At 47.1% G+C, this 25,240-nt stretch overlaps 1 protein-coding gene across 3 annotated transcripts in view; it reads right to left on the reverse strand.

The window, feature by feature from the left end:
• DNAJC6 (DnaJ heat shock protein family (Hsp40) member C6) overlaps positions 1–25,240 on the reverse strand; it is a 275,117-nt gene that overhangs the window by 211,080 nt on the left and 38,797 nt on the right. The window contains exon 2 of one of the 3 annotated variants that reach the window (XM_063939170.1): positions 10,199–10,358. In XM_063939170.1, coding sequence (XP_063795240.1) covers positions 10,199–10,211 — 13 coding nt within the window. In that variant the 5' untranslated portion in view covers positions 10,212–10,358. Of the gene's footprint in view, positions 1–10,198; positions 10,558–25,240 lie in introns of those variants that run through there. The other 2 variants (XM_063939171.1, XM_063939169.1) reach the window with 2 other exon arrangements.

Here is a 25,240-nt window from a genome sequence, read left to right on the forward strand (position 1 = left end):
GCTGCAGTGCTGTGCGCTACCTTGTTGAAGACGGATGTCTTCTGCCGCCGATTTTCCGGACCTCTTCTTGCTTCTGGCTCTGTAAGGGGGCCGGCGGCGCGGCTCTGGGACCGGACTCCGAGGCTGGGCCTGTGTTCGGTCCCTCTGGAGCTAATGGTGTCCAGTAGCCAAGAAGCCCAAGCTGGCTGCAAGCAGGCAGGTTCGCTTCTTCTCCCCTTAGTCCCTCGATGCAGTGAGCCTGTTGCCAGCAGGTCTCACTGAAAATAAGAAACCTAAAACTAACTTTTTCTAAGAAGCTCAGGAGAGCCCCCTAGATTGCACCCTGCTCGGTCGGGCACAAAAATCTAACTGAGGCTTGGAGGAGGGTCATAGGGGGAGGAGCCAGTGCACACCAGGTAGTCCTAAAGCTTTACTTTTGTGCCCAGTCTCCTGCGGAGCCGCTATTCCCCATGGTCCTTACGGAGTTCCCAGCATCCACTAGGACGTCAGAGAAATTGTGTTTTGCCCTCATCACTTCCTCTTCTTCATCAACCCTTACCCTCGATCCCGTTCCAACCCAACCTATCCACACCCTCCCCCAATGCGGGAGTGCACCCTGTCCCTCTCGGCACAAAACCTCTGGTTTCATCACACTGGGCCGGATTCAATCAGCTGCAAGTTTTGTGGCATGTGCTCCCAAGTTAACAGTTTGCGCATTTTGCGTGATAATATCCGAATAAGTTGCGCAATTTAATTCCAAATGTCGAAATCGCAGCCCTCTCCTGGGTGCCGCTCCTTTAGTTCCGCAGTGCGCGATGTATGCGAAGTGCATGAAAGAGCGGGGCAATCATCCTGAGCCCCAGGAAAGTGGTAAATAAGACAGGTTGTGGCTATAAGGACAGTGTACAAGGCTATTTGTGGCCATAAGAAGCTGTTTTAAGGGAATCCGGTCAGGATCGTCGCATTCGGATTACCGCCGCCGGAATCCCAACACTGCTCAGAATGACGCCGCCGCCATCCCGACTAGGATCACAATCCCGGCACCGGAATAACGGGATCCCGAACGAGTGTTTGCCACGCCGCCAGAGAGGTAAGCCGCGGGGGTGGTGGTTAGGGTTAGGCTGCGGGGGAGGGGGGTGGGGGGGGGGGGGGTAGGTTTAGGGTGTGCGGTGGGGGGAGGGCTAAGTTTAGCCCCCCCCCCCCCCCCCCCCCCCCCGTAAGGGTCAGGGTTAGGATGCGTGGGGGTTTAGGTTGCGGGAAGGGGGGAGGGGGTTAGGAATAGGCACCACTGGGGAGGGTTAGGCTGCTGGGGAAAGGGTTACAATTAAGCTGCGGGAAGGGAAGGATTAGGGGGCATTGGGGAAAGGGGTATCCGGACTTAGGGTCGACACCACTTAGGTCGACACACCTTAGGCCGACACCAGAAATAGGTCGACACTGCCAACAGGTCGACATGGAAAAGGGCGACATGAGTTTTTCACACTTTTTAAATTTTTTAGAACTTTTTCATACTTTACGATCCACGTGGACTACGATTGGGAATAGTAACCTTGCCCGAAGCATGGCGAGCGAAGCGAGGGGACACGGTGTAGTAATTGGGGTTCCCGGTCACTTTACATGGATAACGACACCAAAAAAACATTAAAAAACTCATGTCGATCTTGTTCAAGTCGACCTATTGGTCGTGTCGACCTATTTCTGGTGCCGACCTAAGGTGTGTCGACCAATTGGTGTCGACCTATGGTGTGTCGACCCTGAGTCCCAGACCCGGGGAAAGGTAAGTATACTATCCTTGCCCCTGTCAGGATTCTCACCATCAGGATGCCCTGGTAGATATTCTGACTGACGGTATCCGAGCGCCGGTATACCAAACCCAACCCGTTATAAGGTCGCACTGGCGAGAATATTACTACTTTTATTTATGGATGAATAATAACAACCTGAGAGTGTATTTCAGCAGATAAAATCTTTGTGGTGTGCATCTTATTGTCTATATTGGGAGATATTTATCAAAGTGGGTTTGCTACGATATACCAGCGCTGGGATCCCGACCGCTGGTATGACGGCAGCGGGGCAAGCGCAAAAGAGCCCCCCACACTGCGGGCATGGTGCACGCAATTTATTCTCCCTCCAGGGGTACGCGGCTGTCGGGATTCTGGCGCCGGTATGCTGAGCGCCGGGGTCCTGACAGCCAGGGTATCAAATGCCACCCATCAAAGTTTGGGGAGAGGTAGAGAGAAATAAAATACCAACCAATCAGCTCCTGAGTGACATCACAGGCTACATTTAAATAATGATGGTTAAGAGCTGATTGGTTGATACTTTATCTCTCTCCATTATATTACCCCCCACTGTGTTTTTTATGCAAGTAGGGAAAAAAAATGGGAAAATGTACTTGACACTAAAAAAACGGGTGTGATAGAGGATTCCGGTGGTCGGATGCTGGCAGTTAAATAACTGACATCGGTATCCGACAATTAGAATGCCGGCAGTGGATGGGGTAATTATTTTACCCCTCCTCTGTCCCCTCCCCTCACCCTAACCTAGGGCTAAGACACTGTGTTGGCGGCTAGGGCTAAGACTCGAGTTGGGGGGGGCGTCTACCCCCCCCCCCCCCATTGTCTAACCCTAACCCCCCGCTGATTGGCTGGTACTTTATCTCTCTCCACTTTATCTCTCACCAAGGTTTGATACACCTACCCCTCGACTGACATGAACCATTTTCCAGTAAAAAGTCGTCATGTGTTGGGAACGTGACGTGCTAACTAGACAGAAAAGGCCTCCGTCAGTAACAGCCGGCATCAGCGTGTGCGTCCATTGTTAGTAAGCTGTGTGGGTGATTCTATTGTTAATATTATTGAATTTGATTGTTGCATGAGTCTTTAAAATGTTCAGTATGTGCAGTAGCTGTAGGACCAAGGTAAGACTGACCCTGCTGGGATTTGTAGTACAACAATAGCCGACGGCGCCCCCTGGTAGCCAAAATAATGGCCTATACATGACTATCCACAGAAAAGCCCTCCATGCAGCTTAGTAATAATTGTCTGCAGAAATACATAGGAGAGTAAGCAATATCTCAGAACCAACCCAGACACCCACGTGCTTTCAGGGGCCTACAAAGCATGGCTGGCATGGAGATGACGGGTTACAGGCACATATAGATACTGCGGCTGCCTTCATCAATCAAGTGAATATAATAATGCTATAAAAATAGTTATATCCCAGGCAATCCAATTAGCATTGGCATATATCTGGAATACAGTCATCCTGCGCTGTAACCTGGGTAATAGAAGCGTGCTGCTAGTCTACAGCCATTCCCAAGCGCAGCGCACATCTGCATTAACCTCATCATTGCCAGTATCCCCACGTGGTCTCTGCCTCCTACATTCACTAGTCCATGCAACTACAAGGAGTTCTCACAGCCAGCAGAGAGGTGATAATAGAGAATAACAATAACTCTGCCAGGTTACATCATGGGAAATACAAGGAGATAAAGAGAAATTGTACTCCAGGGTGTACAGTGCTGGGGGGAATGATTCATACACAGAATGTGCGCTGGCACCTACACAAGTGACGGGAAAAGGCGCCAGGATACATGAGGCCAGTTGTTGGGACACATGAAGTATACACAGAAAACATGCCAGCAATACTATGGAAGAAGGTGTTGGGGTGCAGGAACATGAAGTGTGTACAGACACAGCATACATATAATACTATGGTGCCAGGTGGGGTACATGAAGCACGTACTGATAGTGCACACATATAATACTATGGTGCCAGGTGGGGTACATGAAGCACGTACAGACACAGCACACATATAATACTATGGTGCCAGGGAGGGGACATGAAGCACGTACAGACACAGCACACATATAATACTATGGTGCCAGGTGGGGTACATGAAGCGTGTACAGACATAGCACACACATAATACTATGGTGCCAGGTGGGGTACATGAAGCGTGTACAGACATAGCACACACATAATACTATGGTGCCAGGTGGGGTACATGAAGCGTGTACAGACATAGCACACACATAATACTATGGTGCCAGGTGGGGTACATGAAGCGTGTACAGACATAGCACACACATAATACTATGGTGCCAGGTGGGGGACATGAAGCGCGTACAGACACAGCACACATATAATACTATGGTGCCAGGTGGGATACATGAAGCGCGTACAGACACAGCACACATATAATACTATGGTGACAGGTGGGATACATGAAGCGCGTACAGACACAGCACACATATAATACTATGATGCCAGGTGGGGGACATGAAGCACGTACAGACACAGCACACATATAATACCATGATGCCAGGTAGGATACATGAAGCGCGTACAGACACAGCACACATATAATACTATGGTACCAGGTGGGGGACATGAAGCGCATACAGACACAGCACACATATAATACTACGTGCCAGGTGGGGGACATGAAGCGTGTACAGACACAGCACACATATAATACTATGGTACCAGGTGGGATACATGAAGCGTGTACAGACACAGCACACATATAACACTATGATGCCAGGTGGGGTACATGAAGCGCATACAGACACAGTACACATATAATACTATGGTTCCAGGTGGGGTACATGAAGCGCATACAGACACAGCACACATATAATACTATGGTGCCAGATGGGGAACATGAGGCGCGTACAGACAGTGCACACATATAATACTATGGTGCCAGGTGGGGGACATGAAGCGTGTACAGACACAGCACACATATAATACTATGGTGCCAGGTGGGGGACATGAAGCGCATACAGACACACTACACATATGGTGCCAGGTGGGGGACATGAAGCGCATACAGACACACTACACATATGGTGCCAGGTGGGGGACATGAAGTGTGTACAGACACAGCACACATATAATACTATGGTGCCAGGTGGGGGACATGAAGCGCATACAGACACACTACACATATGGTGCCAGGTGGGGGACATGAAGCGCATACAGACACACTACACATATGGTGCCAGGTGGGGGACATGAAGTGTGTACAGACACAGCACACATATAATACTATGGTTCCAGGTGGGGTACATGAAGCGCATACAGACACAGCACACATATAATACTATGGTGCCAGATGGGGAACATGAGGCGCGTACAGACAGTGCACACATATAATACTATGGTGCCAGGTGGGGGACATGAAGCGTGTACAGACACAGCACACATATAATACTATGGTTCCAGATGGGGAACATGAGGCGCGTACAGACAGTGCACACATATAATACTATGGTGACAGGTGGGATACATGAAGCACGTACAGACACAGCACACATATAATACTATGGTGCCAGGTGGGGGACATGAAGCGCGTACAGACACAGTACACATATAATACTATGGTAGCAGGTGGGGGACATGAAGCGCGTACAGACATAGCACACATATAATACTATGGTACCAGATGGGGAACATGAGGCGCGTACAGACAATGCACACATATAACACTATGATGCCAGGTAGGATACATGAAGCGTGTACAGACACAGCACACATATAATACTATGGTGCCAGGTGGGATACAAGAAGCGTGTACAGATACAGCACACATATAATACTATGGTGCCAGATGGGGGACATGAAGCACATATAGACACAGCACACATATAATACTATGGTGCCAGGTGGGGTACATGAAGCACGTACAGACACAGCACACATATAATACTATGGTGCCAGGTGGGGTACATGAAGTGCGTACAGACACAGCACACATATAATACTATGGTGCCAAGTGGGGTACATGAAGCGCGTACAGACACAGTACACATATAATGCTATGGTAGCAGATGGGGAACATGAGGCGCGTACAGACAGTGCACACATATAATACTATGGTGACAGGTGGGATACATGAAGCACGTACAGACACAGCACACATATAATACTATGGTGCCAGGTGGGGGACATGAAGCGCGTACAGACACAGTACACATATAATACTATGGTAGCAGGTGGGGGACATTAAGCGCGTACAGACATAGCACACATATAATACTATGGTACCAGATGGGGAACATGAGGCGCGTACAGACAATGCACACATATAACACTATGATGCCAGGTAGGATACATGAAGCGCGTACAGACACAGCACACATATAATACTATGGTGCCAGGTGGGAGACATGAAGCGCGTACAGACACAGCACACACATAATACTATGGTGCCAGGTAGGGGACATGAAGCGTGTACAGACATAGCACACATACAATACTATGGTACCAGGTGGGATACAAGAAGCGTGTACAGATACAGCACACATATAATACTATGGTGCCAGATGGGGGACATGAAGCACATATAGACACAGCACACATATAATACTATGGTGCCAGGTGGGGGACATGAAGTGCGTACAGACACAGCACACATATAATACTATGGTGCCAGGTGGGGTACATGAAGCACGTACAGACACAGCACACATATAATACTATGGTGCCAGGTGGGGTACATGAAGCGCGTACAGACACAGTACACATATAATACTATGGTGCCAGGTGGGGTACATGAAGCACGTACAGACACAGCACACATATAATACTATGGTGCCAGGTGGGGTACATGAAGCACGTACAGACACAGTACACATATAATGCTATGGTAGCAGATGGGGAACATGAGGCGCGTACAGACAGTGCACACATATAATACTATGGTGACAGATGGGGGACATGAAGCGCATACAGACACACTACACATATGGTGCCAGGTGGGGGACATGAAGTGTGTACAGACACAGCACACATATAATACTATGGTTCCAGGTGGGGTACATGAAGCGCATACAGACACAGCACACATATAATACTATGGTGCCAGATGGGGAACATGAGGCGCGTACAGACAGTGCACACATATAATACTATGGTGCCAGGTGGGGGACATGAAGCGTGTACAGACACAGCACACATATAATACTATGGTTCCAGATGGGGAACATGAGGCGCGTACAGACAGTGCACACATATAATACTATGGTGACAGGTGGGATACATGAAGCACGTACAGACACAGCACACATATAATACTATGGTGCCAGGTGGGGGACATGAAGCGCGTACAGACACAGTACACATATAATACTATGGTAGCAGGTGGGGGACATGAAGCGCGTACAGACATAGCACACATATAATACTATGGTACCAGATGGGGAACATGAGGCGCGTACAGACAATGCACACATATAACACTATGATGCCAGGTAGGATACATGAAGCGTGTACAGACACAGCACACATATAATACTATGGTGCCAGGTGGGATACAAGAAGCGTGTACAGATACAGCACACATATAATACTATGGTGCCAGATGGGGGACATGAAGCACATATAGACACAGCACACATATAATACTATGGTGCCAGGTGGGGTACATGAAGCACGTACAGACACAGCACACATATAATACTATGGTGCCAGGTGGGGTACATGAAGTGCGTACAGACACAGCACACATATAATACTATGGTGCCAAGTGGGGTACATGAAGCGCGTACAGACACAGTACACATATAATGCTATGGTAGCAGATGGGGAACATGAGGCGCGTACAGACAGTGCACACATATAATACTATGGTGACAGGTGGGATACATGAAGCACGTACAGACACAGCACACATATAATACTATGGTGCCAGGTGGGGGACATGAAGCGCGTACAGACACAGTACACATATAATACTATGGTAGCAGGTGGGGGACATTAAGCGCGTACAGACATAGCACACATATAATACTATGGTACCAGATGGGGAACATGAGGCGCGTACAGACAATGCACACATATAACACTATGATGCCAGGTAGGATACATGAAGCGCGTACAGACACAGCACACATATAATACTATGGTGCCAGGTGGGAGACATGAAGCGCGTACAGACACAGCACACACATAATACTATGGTGCCAGGTAGGGGACATGAAGCGTGTACAGACATAGCACACATACAATACTATGGTACCAGGTGGGATACAAGAAGCGTGTACAGATACAGCACACATATAATACTATGGTGCCAGATGGGGGACATGAAGCACATATAGACACAGCACACATATAATACTATGGTGCCAGGTGGGGGACATGAAGTGCGTACAGACACAGCACACATATAATACTATGGTGCCAGGTGGGGTACATGAAGCACGTACAGACACAGCACACATATAATACTATGGTGCCAGGTGGGGTACATGAAGCGCGTACAGACACAGTACACATATAATACTATGGTGCCAGGTGGGGTACATGAAGCACGTACAGACACAGCACACATATAATACTATGGTGCCAGGTGGGGTACATGAAGCACGTACAGACACAGCACACATATAATACTATGGTGCCAGGTGGGGTACATGAAGCACGTACAGACACAGCACACATATAATACTATGGTAGCAGGTGGGGTACATGAAGCACGTTCAGATAGTGCACACATATAAAATACTATGATGTCAGGTGGGATACATGAAGCGCATACAGACACAGCACACATATAATACTATGGTGCCAGGTGGGGGACATGAAGCGCGTACAGACACAGCACACATATAATACTATGGTGCCAGGTGGCGTACATGAAGTGCGTACAGACACAGCACACATATAATACTATGATGCCATGTGGAGTACATGAAGCGCGTACAGACACAGCATACATATAATACTATGGTGCCAGGTGGGGGACATGAAGTGTGTACAGACACAGTACACATATAATACTATGATGTCAGGTGGGATACATGAAGCGCATACAGACACAGCACACATATAATACTATGATGCCAGGTGGGGTACATGAAGCGTGTACAGACACAGCACACATATAATGCTATGGTGCCAGGTGGGGTACATGAACCGCGTACAGACACAGTACACATATAATGCTATGGTAGCAGTTGGGGTACATGAAGCGTGTACAGACACAGCATACATATAATACTATGATGTCAGGTGGGATACATGAAGCGCGTACAGACACAGCACACATATAATACTATGGTGCCAGGTGGGGGACATGAAGTGCGTACAGACACAGCACACATATAATACTATGGTGCCAGGTGGGGGACATGAAGCGCGTACAGACACAGTACACATATAATACTATTGTGCCAGGTGGGGTACATGAAGCACGTACAGACACAGCACACATATAATACTATGATGCCAGGTAGGATACATGAAGCGCGTACAGACACAGCACACATATAATACTATGGTGTCAGGTGGGAGACATGAAGCGTGTACAGACATAGCATACATATAATACTATAGTGCAAGGTGGGGGACATGAAGCGCATACATACAGACATAGCACACATATAATACTATTTTCATATAGAGATCAGAGGCCCCTCATGCAGCATGCACATACATATAGAGATCATAGCCCCCCCACATGCAGCATGCACATACATATAGAGATCATAGCCCCCCCACATGCAGCATGCACATACATATAGAGATCATAGCCCCCCCACATGCAGCATGCACATACATATAGAGATCATAGCCCCCCCACATGCAGCATGCACATACATATAGAGATCATAGCCCCCCCACATGCAGCATGCACATACATATAGAGATCATAGCCCCCCCACATGCAGCATGCACATACATATAGAGATCAGAGGCCCCCCACATGCAGCATGCACATACATATAGAGATCAGAGGCCCCCCACATGCAGCATGCACATACATACATACATACATACATACATACATACATACATACATACATACATACAGAGATCAGGGGCCCCACATGCAGCATGCACATACATACATACATACATACATACATACATACATACATACATTGAGATCAGGGGCCCCCACATGCAGCATGCACATACACTGAGATCAGGGGCCCCACATGCAGCATGCACATACAATGAGATCAGGGGGCCCACATGCAGCATGCACATACAATGAGATCAGGGGCCCCACATGCAGCATGCACATACACTGAGATCAGGGGCCCCACATGCAGCATGCACATACAATGAGATCAGGGGCCCCACATGCAGCATGCACATACAATGAGATCAGGGGCCCCACATGCAGCATGCCCTGGCAGACACGACAGATCAGGCCCCTCCATCCCCAGCATGCTCCAACATCCAGGCCGCCGCGTCTCTGTACCTGAGCTGTCCATGGTGCTGCAGTCGGACTGCCGGGCCGGGCTCCGGGCTGTTGCTGGGGACGCTCCGGATGCTGCAGCCGCCCCGCTCACTCCTTGCCTGCTCGCCGGCCTCTCCCTGCCGCCGCCGCCGTTACTCGGGTCCCCGTTGCTCTCCACCAGCTGCAAAGACTCATAGCCGTCATTGTTGGTCTTTTTCCGGTAACTCCCGAGCAGGCTCATGGGTCAGTGACAGGAGGAGGAATCCCGGGAGCCGGCGGCCTCTGCTCCCTCCCTCTTCCCGGAGCTGAGGGGATTACACTGGGAGAGGATCCTCCTCCTGGTGTCACATCTATAGGTGTCTATTGTCCTGGCCGAGACCCTCCCCCATCCCTCCCCTGCTGTCATATACCGAATATCTCCCAATACAGCCCCCCTATCTCCTGTCATACATCGAATATCCCCCTATATCCTGTCATACACCGAATATCTCCCAATACAGCCCCCCTATCTCCTGTCATACACCGAATATCTCCCAATACAGCCCCCCTGTATCCTGTCATACACCGAATATCTCCCAATACAGCCCCCCTATCGCCTGTCATACATCGAATATCCCCCTATATCCTGTCATACACCGAATATCTCCCAATACAGCCCCCCTATCTCCTGTCTTACACCGAATATCTCCCATTATAGCCCCCTATATCCTGTCATACATCGAATATCTCCCAATACAGCCCCCCTATATCCTGTCATACACCAAATATCTCCCAATACAGCCCCCCTATCTCCTGTCATACATCGAATATCCCCCTATATCCTGTCATACACCAAATATCTCTCATTATAGCCCCCCTATATCCTGTCTTACACCGAATATCCCCCTATATCCTGTCTTACACCGAATATCCCCCTATATCCTGCCATACACCGAATATCTCTCATTATAGTCCCCCTATATCCTGTCATACACCGAATATCTCCCATTATAGCCCCCTATATCCTGTCATACATCGAATATCTCCCATTATAGCGCCCTTTATCCTGTCATACACCGAATATCTCCCATTACAGCCCCCCTTGTGTCCTGTCATACACCGAATATACCCCTATATCCTGTCATACATCGAATATCTCCCATTATAGCCCCCTATATCCTGTCATACACCGAATATCTCCCATTACAGCCCCCCTTATGCCCTGTCATACACCGAATATACCCCTATATCCTGTCATACACTGAATATCTCCCATTATAGCCCCATATATCATGTCATATACCGAATATCCCTCTATATCCTATCATACACCGAATATCTGACATTATAACCCCATACATCATGTCATATACCGAATATCCCTCTATATCCTATCATACACCGAATATCTGACATTATAACCTCATATATCATGTCATATACCGAATATCCCTCTATATCCTATCATACACCGAATATCTTCCTCTATGTCCTGTCATACACAGAATATCCCCCTATATCCTGTCATACACCGAATATCTCCCATTATAGCCCCATATATCATGTCATATACCGAATATCCCTCTATATCATGTCATACACTGAATATCTGACATTATAGCCACCTATATCCTGTCATACACCAAATACCTCCCTCTATGTCCTGTCATACACCGAATATACCCTATATCCCGTCATACACAGAATATATAACATTATAGCCCTGCTATATCCTGTCTTACATCGAATGTCCCCCTATATCCTGTCATACACTGTTAATCTCCCATTATAGCCCCCTATGTCCTGTCATACACCGAATATCTCCCTATATCCTGTCATACACCAAATATTTTAGCCCGCTATATCCTGTCACACACTGAGTATCTGACATTATAGACCCCTATATCCTGTCATACACCGAATATCAACCATTATAGCCCCCTATATCCTGTCATACACCGAATATCTGACATTTTAGCCCGCTATATCCTGTCACACACTGAGTATCTGACATTATAGCCCCCCTATGTCCTGTCATACACCGAATATCCCCCTATATTCTGTCATACACCGAATATCCCCCTGTATGTTGTCATACACCAAATATCCCCCTATATCTTGTCATACACCGTAAATCTCCCATTATAGCCCCCCTATATCCTGTCTTACACTGAATATCCCCCTATATCCTGTCATACACCAAATATCTCCCACTATTACCCCCTATATGCTGTCATACACCGAATATCTCCCATTACAGCCCCCCTTATGTCCTGTCATACACCGAATATCTGACATTATAGCCAATATATATACTGTCATACACAAAATATTCCCCTATATCCTGTCATACATCGAATATCTCCCATTATAGCTCCCTTATATGCTGTCAAACATCGAATACCTTACATTATAGCTCCCTATAGCCTCTTATGCACCAAATATCTCCCATTATAGCCCCCTATATCCTGACATATATGGAATGTCTGCCATTATAGCCTTTTATATCCTGTTATACATCGAATATCTGACATTATAGCTCCCTATATCCTGTCATACATTGAATATCTCCCATTATTATCCCCTATATCCTGTCATATACTGAATAGCACTAATTATTGCCCCCTATATCCTCTCATACACAAAATATCCACCATTATTTCCCCCTATATCCTGGCATACACCAAATATCTCCCACTATAGCCCCTATATCCTGTAATTTACAGAATATGTCCCATTATTTCCCCCTATATCCCGTCATACACTGAATAGCCCCCATTATTTCCCTCTATATCCCGTCATACACCGAATATCTCCCATTATTTCCCCCTATATCCTGTCATACACAGAATATCTCCCATTATTTCCCCCTATATCCTGTCATACACAGAATATCTCCCATTATTTCCCCCTATATCCTGTCATACACAGAATATCTCCCATTATTGCCCCCTATATCCTGTCATACACTTAATATCTCCCATTATTGCCCCCTATATCCCGTCATACACTGAATAGCCCCCATTATTTCCCTCTATATCCCGTCATACACCGAATATCTCCCATTATTTCCCCCTATATCCTGTCATACACAGAATATCTCCCATTATTTCCCCCTATATCCTGTCATACACAGAATATCTCCCATTATTTCCCCCTATATCCTGACATACACTAAATATCTCCCATTATTGCCCCCTATATCCTGTCATACACTTAATATCTCCCATTATTGCCCCCTATATCCTGTCATACACTTAATATCTCCCATTATTGCCCCCTATATCCCGTCATACACTGAATAGCCCCCATTATTTCCCTCTATATCCCGTCATACACCGAATATCTCCCATTATTTCCCCCTATATCCTGTCATACACAGAATATCTCCCATTATTTCCCCCTATATCCTGTCATACACAGAATATCTCCCATTATTTCCCCCTATATCCTGACATACACTTAATATCTCCCATTATTGCCCCCTATATCCTGTCATACACTTAATATCTCCCATTATTGCCCCCTATATCCTGTCATACGCCATATATATTGCTCATTATTGCCCTTCTGTGTCCTGTCAAACACCATGTACTCTTTAGTCTGGGAACATAGTAAAATTAGGGGTCTATTTACTAAGCTTTGGATGGAGATAAAGTTGCTGGATATAAAGTACCAGCCAAACTGGTCGTTTTGCAAACACAGCCTGTAACATGGCAGTTAGGAGCTGATTGTCTGGTACTGTATCTCCAGCGACTTTATCTCCATCTAAGGCTTTAGTAAATAGACCCCTTAATCTCTTAATTCAAATAAAAGTAGATACAAGGCACATAATAATAAAGAACACCACATCTTTCATAAGAACCTGTGTGAGGAAAATATTAATTAGTCAAGAGCATAAGTCATACAACACGGAGTGTTAATATTTCTATTGCAGCATATGAGCGCAGGGTGAGTCAGTGGGACGATCTTCCTATTGCAAACCAAAGCAAAGGTGCGCCAACAATAAAGACAGTTCTAGTCACACACACATACAGTAGGGTGTTATGTACTAGAAGGAAAATGCGGGCTAAAGCCCGTTTTTGGTCTTTGGGGGTCATTCCGAGTTGATCACATGCTGCCGATTTTCACTGCGCTGCGATCAGGTCTCTACTGCGCATGCGAATGCACCGCAATGCGCACGCACGTCATACGGGTACAATGCGCATCGTTGCTGAGCGATGGATTTAACACAAGTAGATTGACAGAAAGAGGGCGTTTATGGGTGTCAACTGACCGTTTTCTGGGAGTGATAGGGAAAACACAGGCGTGTCCGGGCGCTTGGAGGGCGGGTGTGTGACGTCAAGTCCGGCACCAAAAACACTGAAGTGATCGCAAGGGCTGAGGAAGTTCAGACCTACTCTGAAACCGCAAAAAATGTTTTTGTAGAGCTCGGTTGCACAGGCGTTCGCACACTTGCAAAGCGAAGATACACTCCCCCGTGGGCGGCGACTATGCGTTTGCACGGCTGTTAAAAACAGCTAGCGAGCGATCAACTCGGAATGAGGACCTTTGGCCGCATGCATGCGGGGGGGGGGGAGGGGGGCGCCCAGCACATGGCAAGGCCGTCCTTTCCTCCGCGCTGATATACAAGTGTGGGAAATTTGATCTGCGTACTAAATATATACAAATATAAGGGCTTGGAGAAGAAATTAGCAAATTCTCCTCCAAAAGCCTTTTCATATATTTAAGTGATACTAAAATACTGTGAAATGGGTGTGACAAACACCCAATTTCACTTTATACTTGTAAAACAAGTATATGAATGTCACCACAATAATATTCAGTAACGCATGTATTATAAGAAATAACTTACATCTGTAGATTATAAGAATATTATGTCACATGGCCATGTAACATTTCTGATCTGTACGGTTGTTATTATTATACTTTACACTGAAGCGAATGATATCCTATAAAGAATTTACAGCAGATTAACGAGGCAGAATTGTTGGTCTTGTTAATATAAATCTAAATGAGATTATTGCATAGTTGTCTGTACTTATGTTTTATAAGTCTATAACAACTTCCCTGAGCGTTCTACAAATCTTCATTATACATTGAATTAATCCCTTTGTGATCTGAGCTACTCTTATAGCACACACGTAATATGTACAATATTCTTCTGTACATTACATTGTAATAGCTGGAACATGGGGGGTCATTCCGAGTTGTTCGCTCGTTATTTTTTTATCGCAACGGAGCGATTAGTCGCTAATGCGCATGCGCAATGTCCGCAGTGCGACTGCGCCAAGTAAATTTGCTATGCAGTTAGGTATTTTACTCACAGCATTACAAGTTTTTATCTTCGTTCTGGTGATTGTAATGTGATTGACAGGAAGTGGGTGTTTCTGGGCGGAAACTGGCCGTTTTATGGGTGTGTGCGAAAAAACGCTACCGTTTCTGGGAAAAACGCGGGAGTGGCTGGAGAAATGGAGGAGTGTCTGGGCGAACGCTGGGTGTGTTTGTGACGTCAAACCAGGAACGAAACTGACTGAACTGATCGCAGATGCCGAGTAAGTCTGGAGCTACTCAGAAACTGCTAAGAAGTGTCTATTCACAATTCTGCTAATCTTTCGTTCGCAATTTTGATAAGCTAAGATTCACTCCCAGTAGGCGGCGGCTTAGCGTGTGCAAAGCTGCAAAAAGCAGCTTGCGAGCGAACAACTCGGAATGACCCCCATAGTGCAGTATTTCTATACAATGTATACAATACTGAGCTCCATACAGACTTGCAATATACTCACAATATTTGTTTCTAATTATACCAAACAATGCATTTATTATACGTACCTGTCCAAAACAATTTTTGCACAGATGATCGCACCTTGACTAGTTCATAACATCAACATTAGGGTCTAATGCACTTAGTAGGTAGATTTATTCATTGCCGTATACCCCCTAGACTAGTGGTTCTCAAACTCGGTCCTCAGGACCCCACACGGTTCACGTTTTCCATGTCACCCAGCAGCTGCACTGTGTATCACCAACTGTCACATTTTAAAAATGTACAGGTGACCTACAAAACATGAACCATGTGGGGTCCTGAGGACTGAGTTTGAGAACCTGTGCCCTAGACTATTAATTCACTTACAACCTGTGACATGACATATATAAAGTTTCACACCCCGGTGTCACCGTTCCCCAGTGAATTGAACGTTTTTATCATGAACATTGGCTCAGCCCCAATATCTAACATAAATTATTATACCATGGGTATGCGGTCAAAATACCGGCACTCCGGATCCTGACAGAAGACCGAAAGAGGGATACCAATGGCCAGAAACCCAACACATCCCAGAAATAAGTACTGGGGTTCGGATTAGGCACTTTGGGGAGGGTTAGACTGTGGGGGGGGGGGGGGAGCAGTTAGGGTTAGGCTACAGGAGGGGGAGGTTAGGCTGTGGGAGGGGGAGGCTAGTCTGCAGGGGGGGCAGTTAGAGTTAGGATACAGGAGGGGGAGGTTAGGCTGTGGGAGGGGGAGGTTAGGGTTAGACTGTGGGGGGTGGAGATTAGGGTAAGGCTGCAGGAGGGGGAAGTTAGGGTTAGACTGCGGTGGGGGGGCAGTTAAGGTTAGGCTATAGATGAGTGAGGTTAGGCTGCAGGAGGGAGAGGTTAGGTTTCACTGCGGGGGGGGGGGGGCAGTTAGGGTTAGGCTATAGAGGAGGGAGCTTAGGCTGTGGGAGGGGGAGGGTAGGCTGCAGGGGGGGCAGTTAGGGTTAGACTGCGGGGGGGGCAGTTAGGGTTAGGATACAGGAGGGGGAGGTTAGGCTGTGGGAGGGGGAGGTTAGACTGTGGGGGGTGTAGATTAAGGTTAGGCTGCAGGAGGGGGAAGTTAGGGTTAGACTGCGGGTGGGGAAGTTAGGGTTAGGCTATAAAAGAGGGAGGTTAGGCTGCGGGAGGAGGAGGTTAGGGTTAGACTGCGGGGGAGGGGCAGTTAGGGTTAGGCTATAGAGGAGGGAGTTTAGGCTGTGGGAGGGGGAGGGTAGGCTGCAGGGGGGGGCAGTTAGGGTTAGACTGCGAGGGAGGGGCAGTTAGGGTTAGGCCATAGTAGAGGGAGGTTAGGCTGTGGGAGGGGTAGGTTAGGGTTAGACTGCGGGAGTGGGCAGTTAGGATTAGGCTGCTGGAGGGATGGGTTAGGATTAGGGGTAGGGTAAATATACTTATCGGGATGTGTCGGGATTCTGGCCGCTGAGTTCCTGCTGTCGGTCTTTTGTCAGGATTTCTAACCCAACCCACACCATGAATAACCCTATATCAGGGCTCGACAAATCCCAGGTGCCAGGTCACTATGGCCCCTAGATTTTGGTGCCTGGCTACCAGATTATGCAGGGAGGGAGGCAGCTGATCCTCTTCAGCCCCAGAAGAGATACGTGGGTGTGCCTGTATTGCGGAGGCCATTTCATGCACAGAAGACTGCTGTACCTGTCTGTCCCAGCCTGCTTTGTCTGCTGTCTCCAAATCCGGCAGCATAGATCTCTCCAATAAGAGGGTCTACGCGTGGCCAGGAATTGCCGCTTGAGATGGGTAGTGATGGGGCCACAGGGTGGGGGGGGGGGATTGTTTGCCTGGGGGTAGCTGCGGAGGACTGGTTTGCCTGGGGGTACCCCCTTAGTTGTGTGGCCTGCCCTATATATATATATATATATATATATATATATATATATACACATGTCACTGATGGATTTTGATTGCTCATTCCATTTTTTTTTAATCTTATGCAGCTTTGGAATGTTCCCCAGGAACACGATGGGATCTCCTGAAAAGTCCATGGCTGACAAAGGTAAATATTCTAAAAGTACAATTTGTGAAATCTGGAATATGTCTCAGGAATACATATATAATATTTTCTTATATTTTCAGAATATTGATGAAACCGCTTATATTTCAATGATATTGAACAAAAGTGATAAAGTGGGATATAAAGTATATCAAACCTTGTATAGAGATAAAGTGTCAGCCAATCAGCTCCTAACTGTCATATTACAGGTACAGGCTGTACAGAGAGTCTCCTCGGAGATCGGTGACCTGTATGAAACCAAGTGCATTTCTATGATCACCCAACTCCTCATTGGCTTCCAGTTGCCTTATATTTTATGGTAGATGAGCACACTGTGTGTGTGGAAGGGCCAAACACCAGCTGGCCAGGATGGTTCAAAATGAAGGGTGCCGGCCAGAAGTCAGCCAACCACAAAACGGGAGGCGTGCTACCACCTGACGCTGGGCAAGGTGCAAATTACTTATAGTACGAGCTCCAATCTTTGTGATCAGTGAAGCAGAATGGAATGGGAAGGTTGACCGTGCCCGTGTTATTTGTTTTTTTTCTGTGCAAGCACAAGACAGTTTTTTTCGGATCTACCAGAAAGTTTTTTGTAGTTAAATTGATGTCTATTAATGAATGTTAAATATTTTACAGCATGGTTCCAAGTGACACATTAGTGTCTGATGTGTACTTCACATCTTGAGCTCTGTATATGGACATAAATGTGCAATTTGTATTATTTTATTTGAGTAAGCTACACCCAATGTGCTACCAGGTCTGCATCAGCCCCCCGCATATATCTGCTCATTATGAGGTGTTGGTCTCTATGATAATTAGAACACCCCCCAGATATCACATGGATAAGAACAGAATTGCTCATTCTCACTGGGAGTAACAGCAACAAGCGTGGGGGGAGGCTTCGATGGCGAGCGGATAAAATATTCAGAACGCCAGCACCAGTGTCTTCTGTGTGGGGCCGCACAACAGGGGTCTGAGGTAATCTCTGCTAATTAGAATAAAAGTGGGTTTATTCCTTACAGGATATCATTCTTTACATTAGAGTTGATCTGACACTTTATCCAATTCTTCAATATTTTTTTCTATATAATTAGAAGAAAAAGAAACTTGGATATAAGAAAAAAATACATATATTTTTACGTTTCATAAAAGTGTAATATATTTTGTTCCCAGGAGGAAACAGTTCAGTTTCTAATTTGTTGTATTACTTCCTACTGTGCTCTGAAGCAATTACACCATTTACTCATCATTTGTTGAGCTCTGAGTCTTAAAAAAAATATGAAGATCTACTTCACAGTCTTTCCTGTGTTTCTATTTAATGATGTCACCGAGGAAGCTTAAATGGAAATTAAGGCCATCACTTGTGTTAGCAGAATAGTGATGTAACGCATATATTATGGTGGTCATTCCCAGATGATCGCTAGCTGTTTTCGTTAGCAGCACAGTGTTTAGTAAAAAAAACACAGCACTTCTGCGCATGCGTAAGCGCCGCAATGCACACGCGCGACGTACTTTCACAACAGCCGAAGTAGTTTCACACAAGGTCTAGCGAAGCTTTTCAGTCGCACTGCTGGCTGCAGAGTGATTGACATGAAGTGGGCATTTCTGGGAGGTAACTGACTGTTTTCTGGGAGTGTGTGGTAAACCGCAGGCATGTCAGATACAAACGCAGGCGTGCCTGAGGAAACGCAGGCGTGGCTGGACGGATGCAGGGCATGTTCGTGACGTCAAAACAGGAACTAATTAGTCTGAAGTGATCGCAAGTGCTGAGTAGGTCTGGAGCTGCTCGGAAACTGCACAATCTTTTTTTGTTGCCACGCTGCGATCCTTTCGTTTGCACTTCTGCTAAGCTAAAATACACTCCCAGAGGGCGGCGGCTTAGCGTTTGCACGGCTGCTAAAAGCAGCTAGCAAGCGACCAACTCGGAATGAGGGCCTATATCCTTATTTTGGGCGAGCAGTGATGTCATGTGAGACATTCCTCCGAAAATTTCAGATCCAAGAGTTGGGACAGGGGGCGTGGCTGCACTACAGTGGGGGCATCAGGAAGCCCTCCAGTTGTGACCCCATCTTGGCTGACTGGGGACAGTTTGGAGATGTACATGACACATTGTGAAAGTGATTAGAACATCATAGAAAACAAAACACGGATATGAGTTCTCATAGTTCGTACAAGTAATTTGTTTTGTTTCATATTGAAACTTGTGTATTATAAAGAATAACTAACCCCCTTCAGTAGGTTGGCAGTATATGAATTGGAAGGGATGTAGTTATGATCTTGACATTTAGGGGGAGATTCAAATGTTTGAAAATGCCGGTTGGGTGTCTGTTTTCTCCTGTCTATTAGATAGGAAAAAACAGACTCCCAACTGACTTTTCAAACATTTGAATCTCCCCCTTAGAATGCTGACATGGACATAATGTAAAATCTGAATATGTCAACATTACAGATTAACTTGAGGTTAATCTTGGGATAGGGTTAGGAGGACTATCACGGTAGAAAAAATGTTATGTCGATATACCGACTGGCGACATGCACAATGTTGATATTACTACGGTGTCATCATTCTGAATGCCGATACTTAGACCATATTGACATTCTGGCATCGACATTCTCAATGTCAGCATTTTGTACTACACCCAAATTGGAGTTCCGTGACCTTTGTGAGGGGAATTTATTTTCAGATTTCCATTCAGCGGGTATGGCTAGGAGGACACCGCCAGGATCGCTGGTGCCGATGATGATGTGAGAACACTACCGACCCCATTCTGAATGCCGACACCGGAATCCAGAATGGGTACACCACAGGGACGTGCGGTGAGCTAAATGGCTCAGGAGGCACTGTCAAGCACCAGAGCCAGATTTACATCCAATATATGAGCCAAAGGGTACATCTGGGCATTATAAACTGGTGCAGCAGTATAAACTCCTGGAAATTTGGTGAGTTTTGATCTGAGAGGTGCGGAAAAGGTAAGTAGGTGAGGCACTGTCTCACCTACCATGGACTTTTTACTCCAGAGTTTTGGCTATAAAAATGACTCGAATAATGCAAAGAAGGTATTTCAAACATATTCTTTGTATTTTTCATATACTTTACACAGTCATAACTCTGACACAAACGTTAGTATGACAGGAAAGGCTCTGCCTCACCTGCCCGCACGTCACTGGTACACCATCCCGGTGCCGGAATACTAACAGCCGGAATCCCGAACGAGGACTGACTGTGCCGCAACTCAGGTAAGCCGCGGGGGGGGGGGGGGTTAGGCTGTGTCCCGGGGGGTTAGGGTTAGGCACCCCCACCCCGAGGGTTCGGGTTAGGCTGCGGAAGGGAGGGTTAGGTTAAGGCAGCAGGGACAGGGGGTTAAGTTTAGGCACCTACGGGGGGTGGTTAGGGTTAGGCACCAAGAGGGGAGGTTAGGGTTAGGTTGTGGGGAGAAAGGGTTAGGGGGTTGGGGAGAGGTGGGGAACACCCCTTACTCACCACTGTCGGCTTCTAATATATATTGGGATCCTGGCGTCGGTATTACGACCGCCGGGATACCATGCACGGCAAAACATACTGATCCCATACTAATGTATGTGAAATAGCTACAGAGGGATGGGCATTGCGGTGCTTCACCAGGTGAGCCACCCCTCCCCCCCCTCTCTTCGCCTTTAGGTGTGGCTAAAGGATGTGGCTAGGGAGCATGGCCATACAGTGATCTCTTGATGTCGTTGGGTGTGGGACATCCAAGCAGCTCCGCTTCGCAGCACGCAGCTTCCAGCAACACAGCCCAGAACACTAGTGCCCAGTATCGTCACCACAAGCGGCTCATTGAAATATGAGCTTGCTGTCTTTGTTCCTCTCCGTCATTCCTCTTCTTCACACCACCAGCCTTTCTGTACATTTGAGGGCTTGAGTGAAATGGAGAAATGACACCACCCTGTCTGTGTAATGTCCGCATGTTTTTTAGTGCATTTTTTAGCAGCACTAACAGTAAGGGTGACTCGTAAGAAGTGTGCAGTAGAAATGTTGCTATGCGTCATGGGTTGAAGATTGCGCAGAGATTTGACATTTAGGGGTCTATTCATGAAGCAGTGAAAAGTGTGGTGTAGTGAGCCAGTGGAGAAGTTGCCCATGGCAACCAATCAGCATTGACGTAACATTTATAATTTGCATGCTATACAGTTGTACAGAGCAGCTGATTGGTTGCCATGGGCAATTTCGCCACAGGCTTACTTCTTCACTCTTTTCACTGCTTCATGAATAGACCCCTTGGAATTAGTTACTGCATTAATACTGGACAGATTTTCTAAATTCCGGACTGTCCGGAGTAACCTCGGAGGGGTGATAATTATTTCCATAATGTTATCTTTGTTACTCTCTGACATCACTAGTCATCAATTGCTGTGTATATAAGTATTCCTATAACTCTTGTGTTACAATAATAAGTATTTCTCTGACGTCCTAGTGGATGCTGGGGACTCCGAAAGGACCATGGGGAATAGCGGCTCCGCAGGAGACTGGGCACAAAAGTAAAAGCTTTGGGACTACCTGGTGTGCACTGGCTCCTCCCCCTATGACCCTCCTCCAAGCCTCAGTTAGATTTTTGTGCCCGAACGAGAAGGGTGCACACTAGGGGCTCTCCTGAGCTGCTTAGAGTAAAAGTTTAAAGTAGGTTTTTTATTTTCAGTGAGACCTGCTGGCAACAGGCTCACTGCATCGAGGGACTAAGGGGAGAAGAAGCGAACTCACCTGCGTGCAAAGTGGATTGGGCTTCTTAGGCTACTGGACATTAGCTCCAGAGGGACGATCACAGGCCCAGCCATGGATGGGTCCCAGAGCCGCGCCGCCGGCCCCCTTACAGAGCCAGAAGACTGAAGAGGTCCGGAAAATCGGCGGCAGAAGACGTCCTGTCTTCAATAAGGTAGCGCACAGCACCGCAGCTGTGCGCCATTGCTCTCAGCACACTTCACACTCCGGTCACTGAGGGTGCAGGGCGCTGGGGGGGGGGCGCCCTGAGACGCAATAAAAACACCTTATATGGCAAAAAATACATCACATATAGCTCCTGGGCTATATGGATGCATTTAACCCCTGCCAATTTTTCCATAAAAAAGCGGGAGAAAGGCCGCCGAGAAGGGGGCGGAGCCTATCTCCTCAGCACACTGGCGCCATTTTTTCCTCACAGCTCCGTTGGAGGGAAGCTCCCTGACTCTCCCCTGCAGTCCTGCACTACAGAAACAGGGTAAAACAAGAGAGGGGGGGCACTAATTTGGCAGATAAATATATACAGCAGCTATATCAGGGAGAAACACTTATATAAGGTTATCCCTGTATATATATAGCGCTCTGGTGTGTGCTGGCAAACTCTCCCTCTGTCTCCCCAAAGGGCTAGTGGGGTCCTGTCCTCTATCAGAGCATTCCCTGTGTGTGTGCTGTGTGTCGGTACGTTGTGTCGACATGTATGAGGAGGAAAATGGTGTGGAGGCGGAGCAATTGCCTGTATTAGTGATGTCACCCCCTAGGGAGTCGACACCTGACTGGATGGTCTTATGGAAGGAATTACGTGATAGTGTCAGCACTTTACAAAAGACTGTTGACGACATGAGACAGCCGGCAAATCAGTTAATACCTGTACAGGCGTCTCAAACACCGTCAGGGGCTCTAAAGCGCCCGTTACCTCAGATGGTCGACACAGACACTGACTCCAGTGTCGACGGTGAGGAAACAAACGTATTTTCCAGTAGGGCCACACGTTACATGATCACGGCAATGAAGGAGGTTTTGAACATTTCTGATACTACAAGTACCACAAAAAAGGGTATTATGTGGGGTGTGAAAAAACTACCCGTAGTTTTTCCTGAATCAGATGAATTAAATGAGGTGTGTGATGAAGCGTGGGTTTCCCCCGATAAAAAACTGCTAATTTCTAAAAAATTATTGGCATTATACCCTTTCCCGCCAGAGGTTAGGGCGCGTTGGGAAACACCCCCTAGGGTAGATAAGGCGCTCACACGCTTATCAAAACAAGTGGCGTTACCGTCTCCTGATACGGCCGCCCTCAAGGAACCAGCTGATAGGAAGCTGGAAAATATCCTAAAAAGTATATACACACATACTGGTATTATACTGCGACCAGCAATCGCCTCAGCCTGGATGTGCAGTGCTGGGGTGGCTTGGTCGGATTCCCTGACTGAAAATATTGATACCCTGGACAGGGACAATATATTATTGACTATAGAGCATTTAAAGGATGCATTTCTATATATGCGAGATGCACAGAGGGATATTTGCACTCTGGCATCAAGAGTAAGTGCGCTGTCCATTTCTGCCAGAAGAGGGTTATGGACGCGACAGTGGTCAGGTGATGCGGATTCCAAACGGCATATGGAAGTATTGCCGTATAAAGGGGAGGAGTTATTTGGGGTCGGTCTATCGGACCTGGTGGCCACGGCAACGGCTGGGAAATCCACCTTTTTACCCCAGGTCACCTCTCAGCAGAAAAAGACACCGTCTTTTCAGGCTCAGTCCTTTCGTCCCCATAAGGGCAAGCGGGCAAAAGGCCACTCATATCTGCCCCGGGGCAGAGGAAGGGGAAAAAGACTGCAGCAGACAGCCTCTTCCCACGAACAGAAGCCCTCCCCCGCTTCTGCCAAGTCCTCAGCATGACGCTGGGGCCTTACAAGCGGACTCAGGCACGGTGGGGGCCCGTCTCAAGAATTTCAGCGCGCAGTGGGCTCACTCGCAAGTGGACCCCTGGATCAGGTGGTATCTCAGGGGTACAAATTGGAATTCGAGACGTCTCCCCCTCGCCGGTTCCTGAAGTCTGCTTTACCAACGTCTCCCCCCAACAGGGAGGCAGTATTGGAAGCCATTCACAAGCTGTATTCCTAGCAGGTGATAATCAAGGTACCCCTCCTACAACAGGGAAAGGGGTATTATTCCACGCTGTTTGTGGTACCGAAGCCGGACGGCTCGGTGAGACCTATTTTAAATCTGAAATCCTTGAACACTTACATACAAAGGTTCAAATTCAAGATGGAATCACTCAGAGCAGTGATAGCGAACCTGGAAGAAGGGGACTATATGGTGTCTCTGGACATCAAGGATGCTTACCTCCATGTCCCAATTTGCCCTTCTCACCAAGGGTACCTCAGGTTTGTGGTACAGAACTGTCACTATCAGTTTCAGACGCTGCCGTTTGGATTGTCCACGGCACCCCGGGTCTTTACCAAGGTAATGGCCAAAATGATGATTCTTCTTCGAAGAAAAGGCGTCTTAA

The sequence above is a fragment of the Pseudophryne corroboree genome, chromosome 9 (genome assembly GCF_028390025.1).
Source record: "Pseudophryne corroboree isolate aPseCor3 chromosome 9, aPseCor3.hap2, whole genome shotgun sequence".
Classification (NCBI taxonomy): Eukaryota; Metazoa; Chordata; class Amphibia; order Anura; family Myobatrachidae; genus Pseudophryne; species Pseudophryne corroboree.